General features: G+C 34.8%; 1 protein-coding gene across 1 annotated transcript; it reads right to left on the bottom strand.

The window, feature by feature from the left end:
* Positions 1-566: 566 nt before the first annotated feature.
* On the bottom strand, positions 567-16036 carry LOC123664471 (titin). The gene is made up of 7 exons (XM_045599011.1): positions 12633-16036; positions 11663-11874; positions 10971-11175; positions 6891-7012; positions 5610-5788; positions 1451-1560; positions 567-919 (listed from the first exon to the last, which is right to left on the bottom strand). The coding sequence occupies exons 1-7, from the start codon at positions 15907-15909 to the stop codon at positions 615-617; spliced, it is 4410 nt and encodes a 1469-aa protein (XP_045454967.1). The 5' UTR covers positions 15910-16036; the 3' UTR covers positions 567-614.
* Between the last annotated feature and the right edge of the window lie 1111 nt (positions 16037-17147).

Raw genomic sequence — 17147 nt, 5'->3', positions numbered from 1 at the left:
AACATACATAACACAAGCAAACGCCTAGAGTCCTAGACCATGATAAACAGACCAACCAACAACTGGCGGTCGCGGGGTCGCCTCAGACAGTTATGTTTAATTATCCCCAGTAGGACTCGTAGGGCAAGTAAAGCTATCGGTCTCGGATGTTATCTGGACACCTACCAGTTATTTATATACGGAGAAAGAAACCGTAGCAGTAGATCGTTATAGGCTAATTTAGTTCCACAAACCACAGAAATACTTATACTCCGTGTTTAGTTCAGTGATAGCTACTTGTTATCACCATTGAGAAAATCCGAATAATATTATAAATTCATGTAGTGTGTTCTTTCACGCAAAAACTGCAAGATCGATTTTAATGAAACTTGGTACTTAGGTCGCTGGAGATCTAGAATAACACATAGGCTAATTTTTATCCCGACATTCCCACAGGGTCGGAAATAACGAGTGTGAAAAGGTGTAGTTCAGCTAGTATATAATACGAATGAAACATAAGTATATAACATAAAGGCTCTGAAGAAGCTCTGAGAAGAAAAATAACATATAATAAAAAAGAGTACGCATTCATACAATGGTTTTATTCAAAATAAATAACAAAACACTACAAACATTTAAAACGCACCACACAGTAACGTGTAACAGTAATTTTTAAACAACAAGGGAATTTCGTGGTCTGTTATAAAATTTCTATCAGGTCTCATGCTGCTAAAGGGATTGTGTTTAGGTTCCAAAATTACGTTAAAATCGTATCTCGCCGTCTCTTTCACTCTCGACATATCTCTTTCTAACTCTTCCATGGTATAGGATGTTATGACGAACGGTACTTTTTGCTTCAGAATGCTGTTTATAGTTGTTGGCCAAATATCTTCAATATTGTATAAACTGGATCTGTGTATGTTCGGGTTGAAAGCGCAAACTGTAACAAAAAACCGGTTAAAACATTTTTAAAGGAAAAAAAAGTGTTTGCTCAGTCCGCCCGCTTCGACGCACGACTGGATTTTACTCCTGCAGATCGACTGTCTAAATTGACACAAAAAGGCTTACTAGTCTAAAAGAAAGATGAATACCATATCAAATGGTAAAGAAATGCCATCTATCAGACCCCTATTAAGTTCCGATAGATGGCGTTAACAAAAATGTAACGGTCATTGACAACATCGATTCTTAAGTAAACTAAACTTCAATACCAACCCGCCTGCCCAGCGTGGTGACTATGGGCAAAACACATGAGTTCACGTTATTTTTGGTGTAAACTTATGGAGGCCTGTGTCCAGCAGTGGACTGTATAGGCTGTAATGATAATGATGAAACTTCAATAAACTCCAAAAACACAATAATATTTTTTAAAAGATTTTTGTTTTATGATACAAAATAATATTATAAAAAAATAATATTTATGATACAATAACCTATTTAATATACTTTTATGTAATTAATTATTCATTACCAATATCAGGAGTGATGAAATCGTCGCTGGAGTAGTAGTCGCAGTATGTTTCCTTATCGTGGAAATGAAATATCACACGACGTTTGTTTGTACGGCAGTTCTCACACAACCTGTAAATAGTTTGATACTCTGGGCCTGTTTCGAATATAGATGTAAATTATTTTTAATTGTATCCCTATAAACAAAATTCGTGTGTATAAAAAATGAGGAAAAAAGCCTTGCTTAGCTTATGTTCTTGAAATAAGCTAAAAGCCTAAAATTGTTTGATTTTTTTAGGGTTTTGATTGCATATTAAATGAATTTTACCTTTAAAAAAATAATACGTGAAAAGATCAAGATTAGAAAAAGATATAAAAAATATAAGAATCCGCTAGATGAGATAGAATTAGCACTTTTGAGTAAACGCTGCAAGGAATTGGCAAAGTCATTGTACAAAAATTATATAAATTTATTAGAATCTAATATTAAAAGAAACCCCAAATTATTTTGGTCTTTTACGAACTCAAAAAAAAATTGTAAAAGCAAGTATCCAAACACAATGACTGACGGTGTCGTGATAACTTCCAATGGTGTAGAGATTTGTAATCTTTTTGCGTGTCACTTTGCTGCTACGTGCAATGTGAACCGCAATAGTAGTGGTGGTAATAGCCTCGACACAGTGTCTGATTATTGGAAAAATGTTGGTAACTATAGTCTAGAGTTAAATGTCCCTTTTATTACCCAACATAGTATATTAAGAAAAATAAAGTCATTAGATCGAAATAAGGGCCCAGGGCCTGACGGCATTCCAACAATATTTGTTACAGCCTGTGCTAACGAGTTAACGTTTCCTCTTTTTCTGATATTTAATAGGTTTCTTCAAACAGGCGTTTTCCCTATTAAATGGAAATCTGCGAAAATAGTGCCTGTTTACAAGTCTGACAAGGTAGAAGTAGTTTCAAACTACAGACCTATCTCAATTCTATCAGTGTTTCCCAAAATTTTTGAGCCACTTGTGTACCCTTTCATATTTAATCATTTAAGTCACCATCTTTCCGACCATCAGCATGGCTTCGTAAAATCAAGGTCGACGTGCACAAATCTAGCTCTATTCACTGACACCCTTGTTGAGGCAATGGACAGAAATAAGGAAATTGATGTCCTATATACTGATTTCAGTAAGGCATTTGACAGAGTTTCGCATGACATACTTATATGCAAATTATCTGCCTATGGAATTGGTGGATCGCTTCTTCCTTGGATCAAGTCGTATTTACAACATCGTAGCTTCTATGTAGTTGTCAATGGCTATCACTCATCTTCCTACGAGATAACTTCAGGAGTACCACAGGGCTCTCATCTTGGTCCGCTTCTGTTTGACATCTTTGTTAATGACATTCCAGGTTGCTTCCTTCACTCCACCCCATTTATGTATGCCGACGATCTGAAGATCCTTAAAACTATTGACTGCATCGATGACGTGAAATTGTTACAAAGCGACATAGACCGTTTGGTCGTGTGGTGCCAGCTTAATTGTATGGAAATAAACACTAAAAAGTGTTATCATATGAGGTTCTCAAGGAGAATTAATACAGTCGAATCGGAGTATTATATTGGGGGGAATATGATACAAAAGACAAATATTATTAAGGACTTGGGTGTTTTGTTTGACAGGAAGTTAACCTTCACGGATCACATTGAGTATATCTCCAAAAGAGCTAATCGCATGTTAGGTTTTTTGATTCGTAATGTAAGAGTATTCAAAAATAATAGTACAAGAATTATTCTTTACAATAGTTTAGTTCGAAGTTTGACTGAGTACTGTAGTGTTGTTTGGAGGCCTCATTTTGCAGTTCATACTTTGAAATTGGAGCGCATATAAAAGCGATTTGTCTCATACTTGGCATTTTGGAACAAAGTTTCAAGGGAAACGCTGTCCTATAAAAAACGATTAATTTTTTTTAAAATGATCTCATTGGAAAACCGCAGAATTTTACTTGATTGTTCTTTTCTTTTCAAAATTTTACAAAACGCGATAAATTGTCCACAGCTGCTTGAGAGGTTCCAACTCCGTGTGCCGAGAACTTATCCTCGTACTCCTATTACTCCGCTGTGCCCGCCCTTTCGCAAAACAACTCTGGGTGCCAACTCATTGGTACCGAGGTTATCCAGACTCCTTAACGAAACTAAAATCGACGTCTTTGCCGACTCATTTACCAAGCTCAGACGGGAACTGTGCGAGACATGGACGAATTGTTGTTAAGATGGCTACTTCTTATGTATGATTGGTGACTGTTGATTTTTATACATTTTAAATATGTTTTTTTTTTTATATTGGAATGTAACGCTTCTTTTTGCATGTGGTGTTCACCTTAATAAATTGTAACACTTAGCTCTAAAGTATTTATTAAGATTAGGTTTACGTTATTGTGTAATTAGTGTTAACAATTACTGGTGATCCTAGATAAATAAATAAAAAAAAAAAAAAAAAAAAAAAAATTTGAATTCCAGTTTTAGCGTAAATTCTTGATGGTAACATAGGGGATTAGTTCTTTTACCTAAAAATGGCTGAAGTCGATCTAACTAACTGAGGTAGGGCACAGCAGGAATTTCCTGCTCAGAATATGGAGCAGCCCGACTGGGGTAGTACCTCGACCTTACAGAAGATCACAGCAAAATAATACTGTTTTCAAGCAGTATTGTGTTCCTGTTAGTGAGTAAGGTGACCAGAGCTCCTGGGGGGATTGGGGATTGGGTCGGCAACGCACTTGCAATGATTCCGGTATTGCAGGCGTCTATAAGCTACGGTAATCGCTTACCATCAGGTGAGCCGTACGCTTGTTTGCCGACCTAGTGACATAAAAAAAATAAAATAAAAAACTGACTGTTAGTATAATTACTGCTTTACTAAGCCTGATCGGAATTGAGCTCTGCGAGCAGTCTGCTAGTTCCAGCGTTCGAAATTCGAACAATATTGCGGTACACAAAGAGGTTCTAAATTATTTTAATAAAATGAATGGGTACTACTTCAGCACCTTCTATTAAATATAATCAATTTCTGCGCGAGCGAAGCCGTGGGCAACAGCTAGTTTTTTAACATGAAGCTCTAAGCATTTTCGTGAAAATTTCAGATCAAATTTTAAGATTACGAAAATTTAAAACTTTACGTATTCTTTTATATCATACAATTTCAAATGAACATGTCTTTTTTTACGATGTCATTTGTGTGTCTTAAAGCTGTCTCCGTCTCGTCTGACTTATGCTATCAGACGAATATCAGACACATATCAGACGAATATCCCTGTTACTGCTGAAAACTCATATTGCAAATTGGCTATTTGTTGTTCGTGGGTTATATTCTCTTGAATTTTATTTGATGGATGAATATTTCCATTTCGAAGGTATATTACGCTATAAAATGAAAAATTGTGAATATTTCTCTACATCTATAAATATAATAACTTTATCACTATAAAATACAATTTAATTGGTAATATTATGCATAAGCAGTTTTGCAAGAAGGTTTATTTTTCTATCTTAGTTTTAACAATATAACAACATTTATACACTTATTTGTAATGTAACCAAAAAAAGGCACACATAATGTGTCCTTTTAGATTCCACTTATACTGTACAATCACGCGAAAACATCTCAGAAATCACTCTTAACTATCTTCTATCTCGCTTTTATTTGATACTTCAATGGTCACTTATACGCAGTGGGGTTTTATTTATTTTCATAGTATTAACAAGTACATAATATATATAAACGACGCGTTGGTGCAGCGCGTCACATCGCCGGTTGTTGCGCTAACGGTCGCGGGTTCGATTCCCGCACATCCTTTCTATTGGCCATACAGATGTTTCTCGTAGTCTGGGCGTTTGTGCTTGTTTCCATAATGTGTGTGTTTCCGGACCCTACACAGGAGATAATCCTACTGGGGGCCGATAATTATGAAGCGTATATTCATTTATTCTTATTATTATATAATAATTGACTTCGAAAGTTGGAGATCATGATGATAGTCACTGATAGGATGGTTATTAGAGAACCAATAAAGCTTAGATTTATTTGTTTTATTTTAACTAGTTGAACATAACTAATTTAGTGATATGAGGGTATTTTAGCATTTTCTAAACCTATATCTTATCAAAGATATACTATAAAGAGTCTACCTACTTTATCTTTCCAAGCAAATCCAGCGGCAGATTCGATGGGTTCAAGTCCTGTCCGATCAGAATAACCCTCAGATCCTGCACGTCTGGTCGCAGGTGTAAGAAGAATATTTCCCACTTGTTGAGGGAGTCAGCTTCGAACTGAAGATCAGTTCCGACTGCGTGAATTGTGAACGTGGACTTCTGTAAACAAAAAGAAATTAGGAATCTCATTAATTATTTTATCACAAAAAATACACTAATAATTGTGTTTGCAGGCAAACGAAGAAAAATCGACTTCAATTATATCGACAAGTAATACAACGTAGGTAGACGAAAAAATAGTCAAGTGAATACGCGTTATCAAAGATTACTCCAAAAGTTGTAATCATGTCTTGATGAAATTTAAATGTGACCACATGATAAACATCGGCTTTCGATTAAATTAAAAATCATTAAAATCGGTACACCCAGTAAAAATTTATGCGGATTTTCGAGAGTTTCCCTCGATTTCTCTGAGATCCCATCATTAGATCCTGGTTTCCTTATCATGGTACCAATCTAAGAATACCTCCATAATAATCCCAATATACCATATATATATATATAACGTCGAATATATATCACGGTCGAATTGAGTAACCTCCTCCTTTTTTTGAAGTCTGTTAAAAATACAGAAAAGGTACAATATACACAGATGATCTTATCTCTGTAAAAGCAATTAATTTCAGACTACCTTTAGGCATAAGATTTAGACATTAATTTGATTTGAAATAGAACATGATAATTAAAAATATATATCCGTCATAGTAAGTGATATAGCCTTCATATTCATTAAAAAAACACAAACATACACAGTAAAAATACAGAAAAGCGTGTACTAAGGCGATCTTACCGCTAAAAGAACGATTTATTCCAAACATGTTTTAAGAAATCGCGGTATAATAGCAGCGTTTAAATGTGTACAAGTATTCAAAATTATATTAGCGATCTCAGACCATTATGACTTTAATAAATGAAATATAACGGATTAAATTAGATATTTTTTCCATAATGTGTTGTTCATCTCATAGTAGTTTTACGCCAGAACGACATTATGGAATTGGTTTGTCCAGACATAATTTACAATTTAATGTCTAACATTCATATACAAAAATACTACTTTTTCTTTTTTTTTAAGTTAAGTTATTTATTTAATTACTAAAATTTATATATAAGAGTTTATCCTCAAATATACACAATTATTTTTAAACAAATTTGACACACTAATTCAAAAACTTAAATTTAAAAGTACTTGTTTCATTACCTTTGTTGTTCCATTGGCGTATGTTGAGTTCATCTTGCTGCTGTAGAACTGGTAGCTGTAGGCAGCTGTGAGCGGCGCTGAGGCGAGCTGAGTCAGCGCTGCGTACTGGATGTCGTCCATGTCTATGAAGATGTACAGACAAATGACGGAAAAGATGATTTTAACAGAGGTAGGGCATAGAAGTAAATTTCCAGCTCAAGAGATGGAGCAGCCCAACTGGGGCAGTACTTCGACCTTACAGAAGATCACAGCTAAATAATACTGTTTTCAAGCAGTGTTGTGTGAGTAAGGTGACTAGAGCTCCTGGGGGATTGGGGATATGAGGGGAGGGTCGGCAACGCGCCTGCCATGCTTTTGGTGTTACAGACGTTTATGAGCTATGCTATATCGCTTGCCATCAGGTGACCTGAACGCTTGTTTGCCGAACTATTTGCATTAAAAAAATACTCGTAAGAGAACTGCACTATATACACGTGAATAAAATTATCTAATTTCGCTTCAGCAACTCTCTTTTTAATATACATTAACGAGTTATGCAATCTTCGAGATGTCGGGGGTACGATAATCTCCTACGCAGATGACACCGCTATTGTCTTCACGGGTAAAACTTGGGATATAGTACATGCTCAGGCTGAGCGAGGCTTAACTAAAATATCTAATTGGCTTAGGGATAACTTACTAACACTTAATATTCATAAAACACATTATATCTGTTTCACTCCTTATTCTTCGTCGCAGCCAGACTGCAAATATAAAATCAAAATACACTGCTGCGCAGTACCTAGTGCTTCGATTTGTAACTGTCCACCCATTGAGAAAGTTAAGGAAATGAAATACCTAGGTATCATACTAGACCAACGGCTTAGCTGGTACTCCCACTTGAATTTGCTAATTAATCCAACCAGGAAACTCACGTGGGTTTTCAAGTCCTTGCAACAGGTTATGTCCAATAAACTTAAGAATAAAATTTACTTAGCTCTGGCACTATCAATATTCACCTACTGCATCTCGATTTGGGGAGGTGCCAACAAAACTTATTTTCTTGATCTGGAGAGAGCGCAGAGATCTCTTATTAAAGTCATGTACTCTAAGCCTTTAAGATTTCCAACTGAATCCCTTTATAGAATTAGTGGTCTTCTATCGGTGAGGAAACTCTATATTCTAAATCTCGTTTTACAGTGCCACAAATCTCTAACTTATGTCAAACCAACCAGTCGAAGAAGAAGGGATATTGTAGTTCCCTCATGCAAAATTCGTACAGCCTTTGCTAGAAGACAATATATTGCCCAGTCCGCCTACGTGTATAACAGAGTCAACAAAATACTTAATATATATCCTATGCAAAGTTAAAATGCAAAGGAAGATTAACTAGATGGTTGCAATCTCTCACTTTTGTTGAGGTTGAAAACCTTATTGCCAAAATCAGTTTATAATATATTTTTTCACTACCGTTGCTATTGGTCACAGTCAATGATCCTCTACTTAGCTTTACTTAAAAATCATAGATAAGACTGTGTATTCACACACACACACACACATACACACACACACACACACACACACACACCCACACACACACACACACACACACACTCACATACACACACACACACACACACACACACACACATACTCTCTCACACACACGCACACACACACACACATACAGTCACACATACACACACACACACACACACATACACACTCACACAGAACACTTACATTTAGTTTAATTTTAAAGTTTAAAATGTTAAAATGCTAAGTGTACTATAGTCTTAGTCATCCGTAAGGGAGGTAGCGAGTCATTCCCAATACAAGTGTCTCTGACTACTTACTGGGAAGACTCGGTGATGATTTGTACTTAAGCTTATAGAAATAAATGATTTTTTTTTTTTTATTTTTTTTTTTCAGCCTGTAATATCCCACTACTGGGCATAGGTCCCTTTCCCCATGTAGGAGAAGGATCAAAGCTTAATCCATCATGCTGCTCCAATGCGGGGTATCTAATTTATATATATGAAATTGAATCCATAGTCCTTATTTGTGATGGTTCTGGTGTTACAAGCATCCATTGATTAAGGTAACCGCTTCGCGAATCTGATTAAATCAAAAATTACCTTACTTCACTAAGGTTTAATCATCATCATCATCATCATTACAGCCTATACAGTCCACTGCTAGACATAGGCCTCCACAAGTTTACGCCAAAAATAACGTGAACTCATGTATTTTGCCCATAGTCACCACGCTGGGCTGGCACGCTGGGGTTGGTGACCGCAGGGCTGGCTTTGTCGCACCGAAGACGCTGCTGCCCGTCTTCGGCCTGTGTATTTCAAAGCCAGCAGTTGGATGGTTATCCCGTCACCGGTCGGCTTTTTAAGTTCCAAGGTGGTAGCGGAACTGTTTTATCCCTTAGTCGCCTCTTACGACACCCACGAGAAGAGAGGGGGTGGCTATATTCTTTAGTACCGTAGTCACACAGTACAGGTTTAATAGCACTCTCTAACTGTCATTTCACAAACTAAAATTATTTGAGCTTTTGATGTGTTAATTAAAGTTCTAAATGTCTTAACATCAAGCGAGCCGTCCGCTTATTTGCCCCACCCTAGCAGCATAAAAAACGTATAACATTCCGCTTGTAACTCTTTTGCATCTTAGCTACTTTGTTTTTTTTTTTTAATAGTGTACAATAAATAATAATATTATTATTATTATATTTCATAATTTTTTTTTCAGCTTTTGGCCGATTTTATTTATGGATCGAAACCAAGTAAGTGCAGCGTGTGGTGAGTAACATTTATGTGGTGTGTGGAATTTCGTGTCCGTTTCCGTCAATCTGTAAAAATTTTCTTACGATTCGGCATGTATTTAAAATGGCGCCTTTTTGTAAGGTGTAGGGGCTTCATTCAATTCTAGTAGTTTGAGACTATTTATTAGATGCTTGGGGATAATGTGAAACCTGTGTGCTGCTAGAGTCGAAAGGACTATTGGAATTATGAAACAGTGCTAAAGCATTTCATTTATATACTTTTTTTTTTCGTTTTAAATAAAGATGAACATTTAATCTACAACGAGTTAACATATCAGAACGTGAGTGTAATTATCTTGGCACGAAGACAAATTTAATGATAAATTTAATCAAATGAATCAATGTATGACTTGACTTAGAAAATTCTCGTAAATTAGTCAAATAATTATATTAATAAAAAAAATGAAATTTTGAACAGCATAAAGTTCTAAATTAATTAAAGATAATTCAAATGTCATAATTTGAAATCTGTATCAGCCTGTAAATTACTTAAGACATACAAGCCAATTTTCCTATCAAAAAGAAGGCTTGGAGCGTTATTCACTACGTTGTTAAACTGGTTTTCAGATCTACACATATCAGAATTTTTCTACTAATCCGTAAGTTTCATATTTTAATCCCATCAGGATGGTAAAACTAGCAACAAGCGTACGATCTATCTGGTGGTAAGAGGCTACCATAACCTATGCACGTCTCGATATCAAAACCATCGCAATTGTGTCACTGACCCTACACCTACTAGAACACAGCGCATTCCAAGAGTTCTCTCAAGCTCTAGCCACCTTACGTACTTCATGAATATAACACTTCCAGAGAGTGGTATTGTATTTGTATTAAGAAACTCCTCATACATAAATTTGCATTTCTTATCATCGCAAGGCCGCTCTGGTGTAGTGGTGCGAGTAATCGCCTAAAACACAGGCTTGTGAGTTCGATTTCCGCTCGGGACGGATATTTGTATTTGTATAAATATTTTTTTTCGGTTCGGATGTCTGTTCATGTATCCCCAGCGTGCTTAGGAGAGCACGTTAAGCCGTCGGTCTCGGTTGTTATCAAAAATAACCGCCAACCTGCAGTAGAGCAGCGTGGTGGATTAAACAATCCCATCCTTCTTCTGGATCTTATGGAGAAAGAAGCTTATGCCCGGCAATGGTATGTTACGGCTGAATACGATCTAGAATTTTAACGCCTTTATATTGAAGCCTACGCTTAAACCCTCTATCCTTCCGTTCTTTGGCTTTTTTTCAATTTTACTAAAAATTATAACTCACCAATTTTTTCCTCATACATTATTCCAAGCACCTCGTTCATTTTCTCAGGTATTTTATAACTATTAAGGACTTTAGTGGGTAGTCTAGGTTCTAATCTGCCCTTTGTTTGCTGATAGTTCACCAGTTTCCGGTATAATACGTAGGACTTACACCACCGCTGATGCCACACTGGCAGATGTTCTGGATAATCTATACAGTAAGATATCTGTAATACAATTTTTACTATTAATGAACCTGTAAAAAATTGTTATTCAACCATTTCACTAAAAATTAATTTTACTAAGTGTATCTCGTTAAGTTAGTACCAATATTTTACTTGATTGTGCCCATAAATAAACAAAACAAGACATCTTTTAGACATTTGCAAATTCGGCAGGTTGGGTGTGTCGAGTACCGCGCTTGTTATGTTTATGGAGTGAGAGGCGGGTCTATAGTATTCAGACCGATCTTAAGCTTGTTTGCCTCTATAGTATCGTAATCACTTTTGATTGTACGTGACTTACTACAATTGTCACTTTGTATCCCTCAATATTTTGGAAACAATGCAGACGGTAGGATATGACAGAAAAGTGACTCCCTTTTGACTGACGTTTCAAAATGACAACGTAGAAAGTCTCATACCATCAAAAACGATCACAGCAAACGTGAAGGATAGAAGAAGAAGAAAAAATCAAATTATTGTCAACTATTACCTGACCACATCCATCGCAGTCTTTAAGCATCCTTTGTTTCCATTGCCTGCAGCTGGGATCAGCACATAGTCTTGGGTACAGAAGAGCTTCTTGCTCCCAAGGGACCAGCTTCCGTTTCAATATCTTCTCACACGACAGGATCATTTGCATTCTGAGAATTCGGTAATCTTGTCCAGTGATATCTTGAATGTCCGCATAAATGTATTTTTGATCTGCAAAAGCAGCAGTTATTTATATATAGTAATAACAAACGCCTTACACACAACGGTCTCTAGTAGGATATGAAAACTCTGTCAGGGGTCTGAAAACACACAATGCATATGAAAACAAACAGCCAGACAACATCGGACATCTGTATTGGGAATTCCCAAACATAACAAATGTATGGATTATAAAAATGCATAGATTATACAGGTACACATTCTTTATTGGTTAGTTGCTATGTGATTTTACAAAATAAAAATTAACCCACAAGTAGAAAAGAAGCTCGTTTATTAAAACAATATTTGTAACCGAAATTGAATATATTAATTATCCTTTCATTGATAAATTCATAAGTGCATGTTGAGTTTGTTTTAACGGCACCTAACTATTTGAAGACTTTTCTAATGTAGCAAAGATGTTGATCTTGTTATTATATATTTTTTGTTATCAAAGATTTATTCTAATATATCACACTATGTTTACTGAATTGAATATATTTTTAGTAAAGTTGAAAAAGTAATAACTGAAGACATTTAAAAATAGCATTGTTCAAGAAATAGAAAACAAGATTATTTTCTACACAAACGTTAATTAAGCTAACAAAATAGTTCAAAGTAATTATGTCTTGGCAACTACTATGTCTTTAAAAGAACAAAAAATATATATACAATATACAATGATTAAGTATAGAAAACTGCCGCAAATAAACATCTTATGGATAAAATTATCACAAATTAGTGTAAGGAAATTCGTGAAAATTATATACCTTTTAGATGAGCAATTGTAGAAACAGCAAAACACAAGAATTGATGCTTCGCCCAGTCTTCATCTAAATGTTTTTGACTGCAGTAGAAAACTAACGAGCAAAACTTGCACGGAAATCGGTGCGTTAACTCTCTCTTACAAAAATGACAAGAACTTTGCAGAAATACTTTACGGAAACTGTACTTATACACTAAATCTTCATTCGTGTCTGATAAGTAAGAAAAAGTGTCAATTCCGTTCGTTTCTTTAATCAACTTCTTCGTTGTTTGAGATTCTTTTAATTCTTTGTTCGTTGGTTTTTCGATTTCTACAGCATCTTTTATCTTAACTTTAGCTTGTATTGTACTGGGAGGTTTATTTTTCTCTTTTTTGAAATCGTTTTTATTCGATGACGCAGGGATGATGGGTTTTCCTAATAAGTTTTTTGGCTGCGATGCTGGATTTTCTTTTTGCTTTTTATCTTTTTCACCTTCTTCTGTATCCTCTATTGGAGCTATTATATTTATTTGTGGATTATTCTGACTCAGCGATTTGGTTGCTTCATTTGCAATAATTTCGAAGGTTTTGTTGACGTCATCTACACTCGATGTCAGAGCGTCCTCAAAATTTTCTATTGGTTCGTATGATAGATCTAACTTGAGCTGTTTTGAGTCAGCCTCACTATCGTCGTTGGGAGCTGTTGATTTTTGTTTTCCTTTTTCATTGGTTGATTGCTGTTTTTGATCACTTTTTTCTGTATTTGATTGAGAAGGCTTTGAAGATTCTTTAGTAGTGTCAGATTGAGTCGTGGAACAACTAACACTGCTAGAAACAGGTTCCTTTTTACCTTTCTTCTTTGACTTGCTTTTACCCTTATTTCTAGCTGGACAAGTAGGAACGGGATTTTTCACATCAGTTCTTTCTTCAGAATTTTGAGAATTATCTTCTATACATATTTGTTGCGTCATTGAATCTATTTTTTCAGGCTTAATGTGCTTTTCCTTGTTTATTACACTGATATTTTCATCTTTTGGCTTTGTTATATCAATATTTTCACTATTTTCTTCTTTTACTTTGTCATCAGATTGTGTTGCTATATTTTCTGGTTTTTGAAAACTTTTTAACTTCTCTTCCGGTCCAGCTGATTCTGTTTCTTTAGCTTGTTCTTGAAACAGTTCCTCGAATTCCTTATCTACTTCACTATCACATTTTTCAGCGCCGGTCAATTCTGCTAATGACTTTTCGATCGACCGCCTTAGCTCTTCCATGTCTTTGTTTACTTCAAAAATTCTAGATTTAATATCATTTTTATCGTTATTTGAAGTACTTGTGTTCGACTCAACTTTGGTAGCTTTAATTGGAATGGGTTCATCAAGTAGTGAATCTGGTGACTCACCAGATCCTTGAACGATAGGTGTTGCAGTATAAATTGGAATACCCAATTTAATTTCACCTGGTGTTGTTATTTCCTTAATAAAAGTATTGTTGTTATTGTCTAAATCCTGTTGACTTGTTGATCTAGGGTACTGGATCAAATCTGGTGTTGCGATACTTAAAACTTCACATTCTTCTGACTTAACGCTACTGATATCAAAATCTACCTGGTGAGTATCACTTAGTGATTCTTTTGAATCCTTGTCTTGTTTTATTTCTTTCTCGGGTTGGTCATTTTTAGATTCGAGTTTCTCGGGTTCATCCTTTTTAGGTTCACCTGGCTTAGAATCATCTTTTTTATTCTTACTTTTTAAGGGTTCGACTTCTTCAGTGATTTTTGATACTGTAGCATCAACTGATTTGACAATTTCAGGTACAGACTCGACTTTTTGTGGTCGTTTTTTCTTGTTTTTGCCTGTTTTAACTTCTAGGAATCCTAAGTTATCTGATTCTTTTTCAGTTTCTGTCACAATTTTTTCTTGTTGAATTTCTTTATTCTCAGTAAATTCAACTACTTTTTCACTAACAACATTTTGTTGTTCATTTTTATCGTCAGTCTCAATTGAAAAAAAATCTTCAGGGTTATTGATATCACTGCTATTATCAATTTTACCAGATGTTATAGATAATGTTTCATTTTTTATTTCTGACAAATTATTTTTTGAATTTATTTCTACAAACGTAGAAGACTCGGCTTTTAAAACATTATCACCTTTTTGTTTTTCTTCTACCTCACTTTTAATAGATTTTTCTGTTTTATCAAGTATAACTCCAACATTCTCATCAGACTTCTTCTCACATATATTTTCTGAGATAGACGTACTTACTTCTTGAGATTCTGATTTTGTTTTTCGTTTCTTTTGAACAGGTTTTATGATTTTTGGTTTCTGTTTAGAAATCTGTTCATTACAAGTAGTTTCTAATTCCATATCTTCTTCCGTAGTAACATTAAGCTCTTCATGTTCTGGTTCATTTTCTTTACAGGCATTTGTTTCTGTATCCAATGTTTTTTTACCTTTTTTATTTTTCTTCTTACTTTTTGGTGTTTCATCTTTTTCTTTCTCTTTGAAACAGGTAGGTATTTCCAGTACAGGAGTCGCAGAGTCTTCTGCCCTAGTTGTACTGTCCACCGGCAAGTTTTCATTTTGAATTTTTTCACTTGCAACAACTGATGGCTCTAATAATTTTTGAAAGGCTAGTGTACAAGGATCTATAACATCAGATTTGTCTGAATCATGACGATGTTTCTTTTTCTTCTTTTTCTTAGAATTTGTTGAATCTTTTTGTATAACTTCAGGTGTCTTGAGTGTTTCTGCCTCTAAAGCTTCTTTTTGGTCTATTTGTTCTTCAGTTTTCGGAGTTATTATTTGTTTTTCTTTTGTTTTGTTATCAATTTCTAAAGCTTGGGGTTTCCCTTCAATTTGTGACTCGTTATCAAACTTTTGCTGTTCAGTGTTTTTCTTACTTTTTTTCTTCTTACGAGCAACTGGTACGATAGTTTCTTTCGTCGTTTTTTCAACGTTTTCATCTTTTTGAACATCTGTTGCAATACTTACATTTAATTTACTGTCACTTTCCGTTGGTTCGACGCTCGTTTCTTGTTTCTTTTTAGCTTTACTTCGTTTCGGTTTTTTTGGAGCGTCAATACCTAACTGTTCGTCAACTTTAGGTATTTGTTCGGTTTTAATAGCAGGCTCTGGAATTTTTACTTCTTCTTTATTAGCATTTTCACACTTGTCAACATTTTCAATATTAAGATTAACTTCAACAGTACTAAAAGTTTCAATCCTAGTCGTATCTGGTACGTGTTCTGGTGATTTCGGTGGTTTCAGTCGATTTTTACTTTTACTTTTCTTGGTATTCATTTTAAATACACTAACACAATTTTCTTCCCCTTTACAACGGATATACGGTCACAACGTCTGTGCGTTACTACTTCCTACCTCCGTCTGATCGAACTGTGTGTCACTTGTTATTCTTATCCTAAAATTTCTTCGAGTGACAGCACAAAATGTCATATTCGAAATAGAGAAGACAAAACTAGCCTTAATCTTAATGTAAATAAAGTTCAATTTCCTATAAAGAAATGTACATTTTAGAAATGCCTAGAGCAATGAGGAAGAGTGGGCTGCCAAAAGTGCATTCGCACTGTTACGGTTCTAAAAATATATTGGACTTATTGGCGTTGAAATATGTAACTATATCTGTCGAGCAGTAATGAACGGTAGCTAACAATGTGTTAGTAGGTAAGTATCAATTTCTCTTGTCTAAAATTATTTATTATCTATCTATTATATAATATTCTCTTATTACTTATTGTAAATGTTTAATATAAGAACATTATTCTTTTTTTTTCAAATTTTATCTTTGTAATAAAAACTATTTTTATAGAACTAGCATTTAATTAGCCTGTGCTATGCGTAAAATGATAATTTTCCTTTGCTGTAATAATAACATAAATTAAAATAAATTTTAAAACTATATAACTACAAAAACCTAAAAACAACGTGAACTCATGTGTTTTGCCCAACAAAACACATGAGTTCACGTTGTTTTTGGCGTAAACTTGTGGAGGCCTATGTCCAGCAGTGGACTGTATAGGCTGTAATGATGACAAAAACCTCCTTTAAGAACTTATGAAGGTCATGAAAAAAAATACTGAAAATACGTTGCTTGGTTAAAGAACTAAATGCAGAAAAGGCAAAAGCGTAACAACTTTTTCATACTAATAAATAATTCATTTCCCACTCAGTTGTTATGAAATATATTGTAAGTGAAAAACTCAAGGGAGTTGAGAAAGAATGTTATGTAATACATGCAGACGTCTACTAACTCGGGAATTGTGTAAAGATATACACACAAATATATATGCACTGCCCTACTTTTTACTCCGTGGGTTCGATTCCGTTCGATTCCCGCCCCGAACCTGGGCGTACTAAATACCTATATCTATTTATATTTTATATGTATGTTTGTCGAAAAAAAATATAATATATAATAATATAGTTGTTATATGTATTTATTATTTATATGTATTTATAAGTATAATAATTAAGAGCAGAAGTCGAATTTGAGTGATAAAAGTAAAAGCTACAAAAAAATA

This window comes from Melitaea cinxia, chromosome 22 (assembly GCF_905220565.1).
Source record: "Melitaea cinxia chromosome 22, ilMelCinx1.1, whole genome shotgun sequence".
Classification (NCBI taxonomy): domain Eukaryota; kingdom Metazoa; phylum Arthropoda; class Insecta; order Lepidoptera; family Nymphalidae; genus Melitaea; species Melitaea cinxia.
The sequence above is the reverse complement of the archived record's forward strand: the minus strand, read 5'-3'. Positions and strand labels throughout refer to the sequence as shown.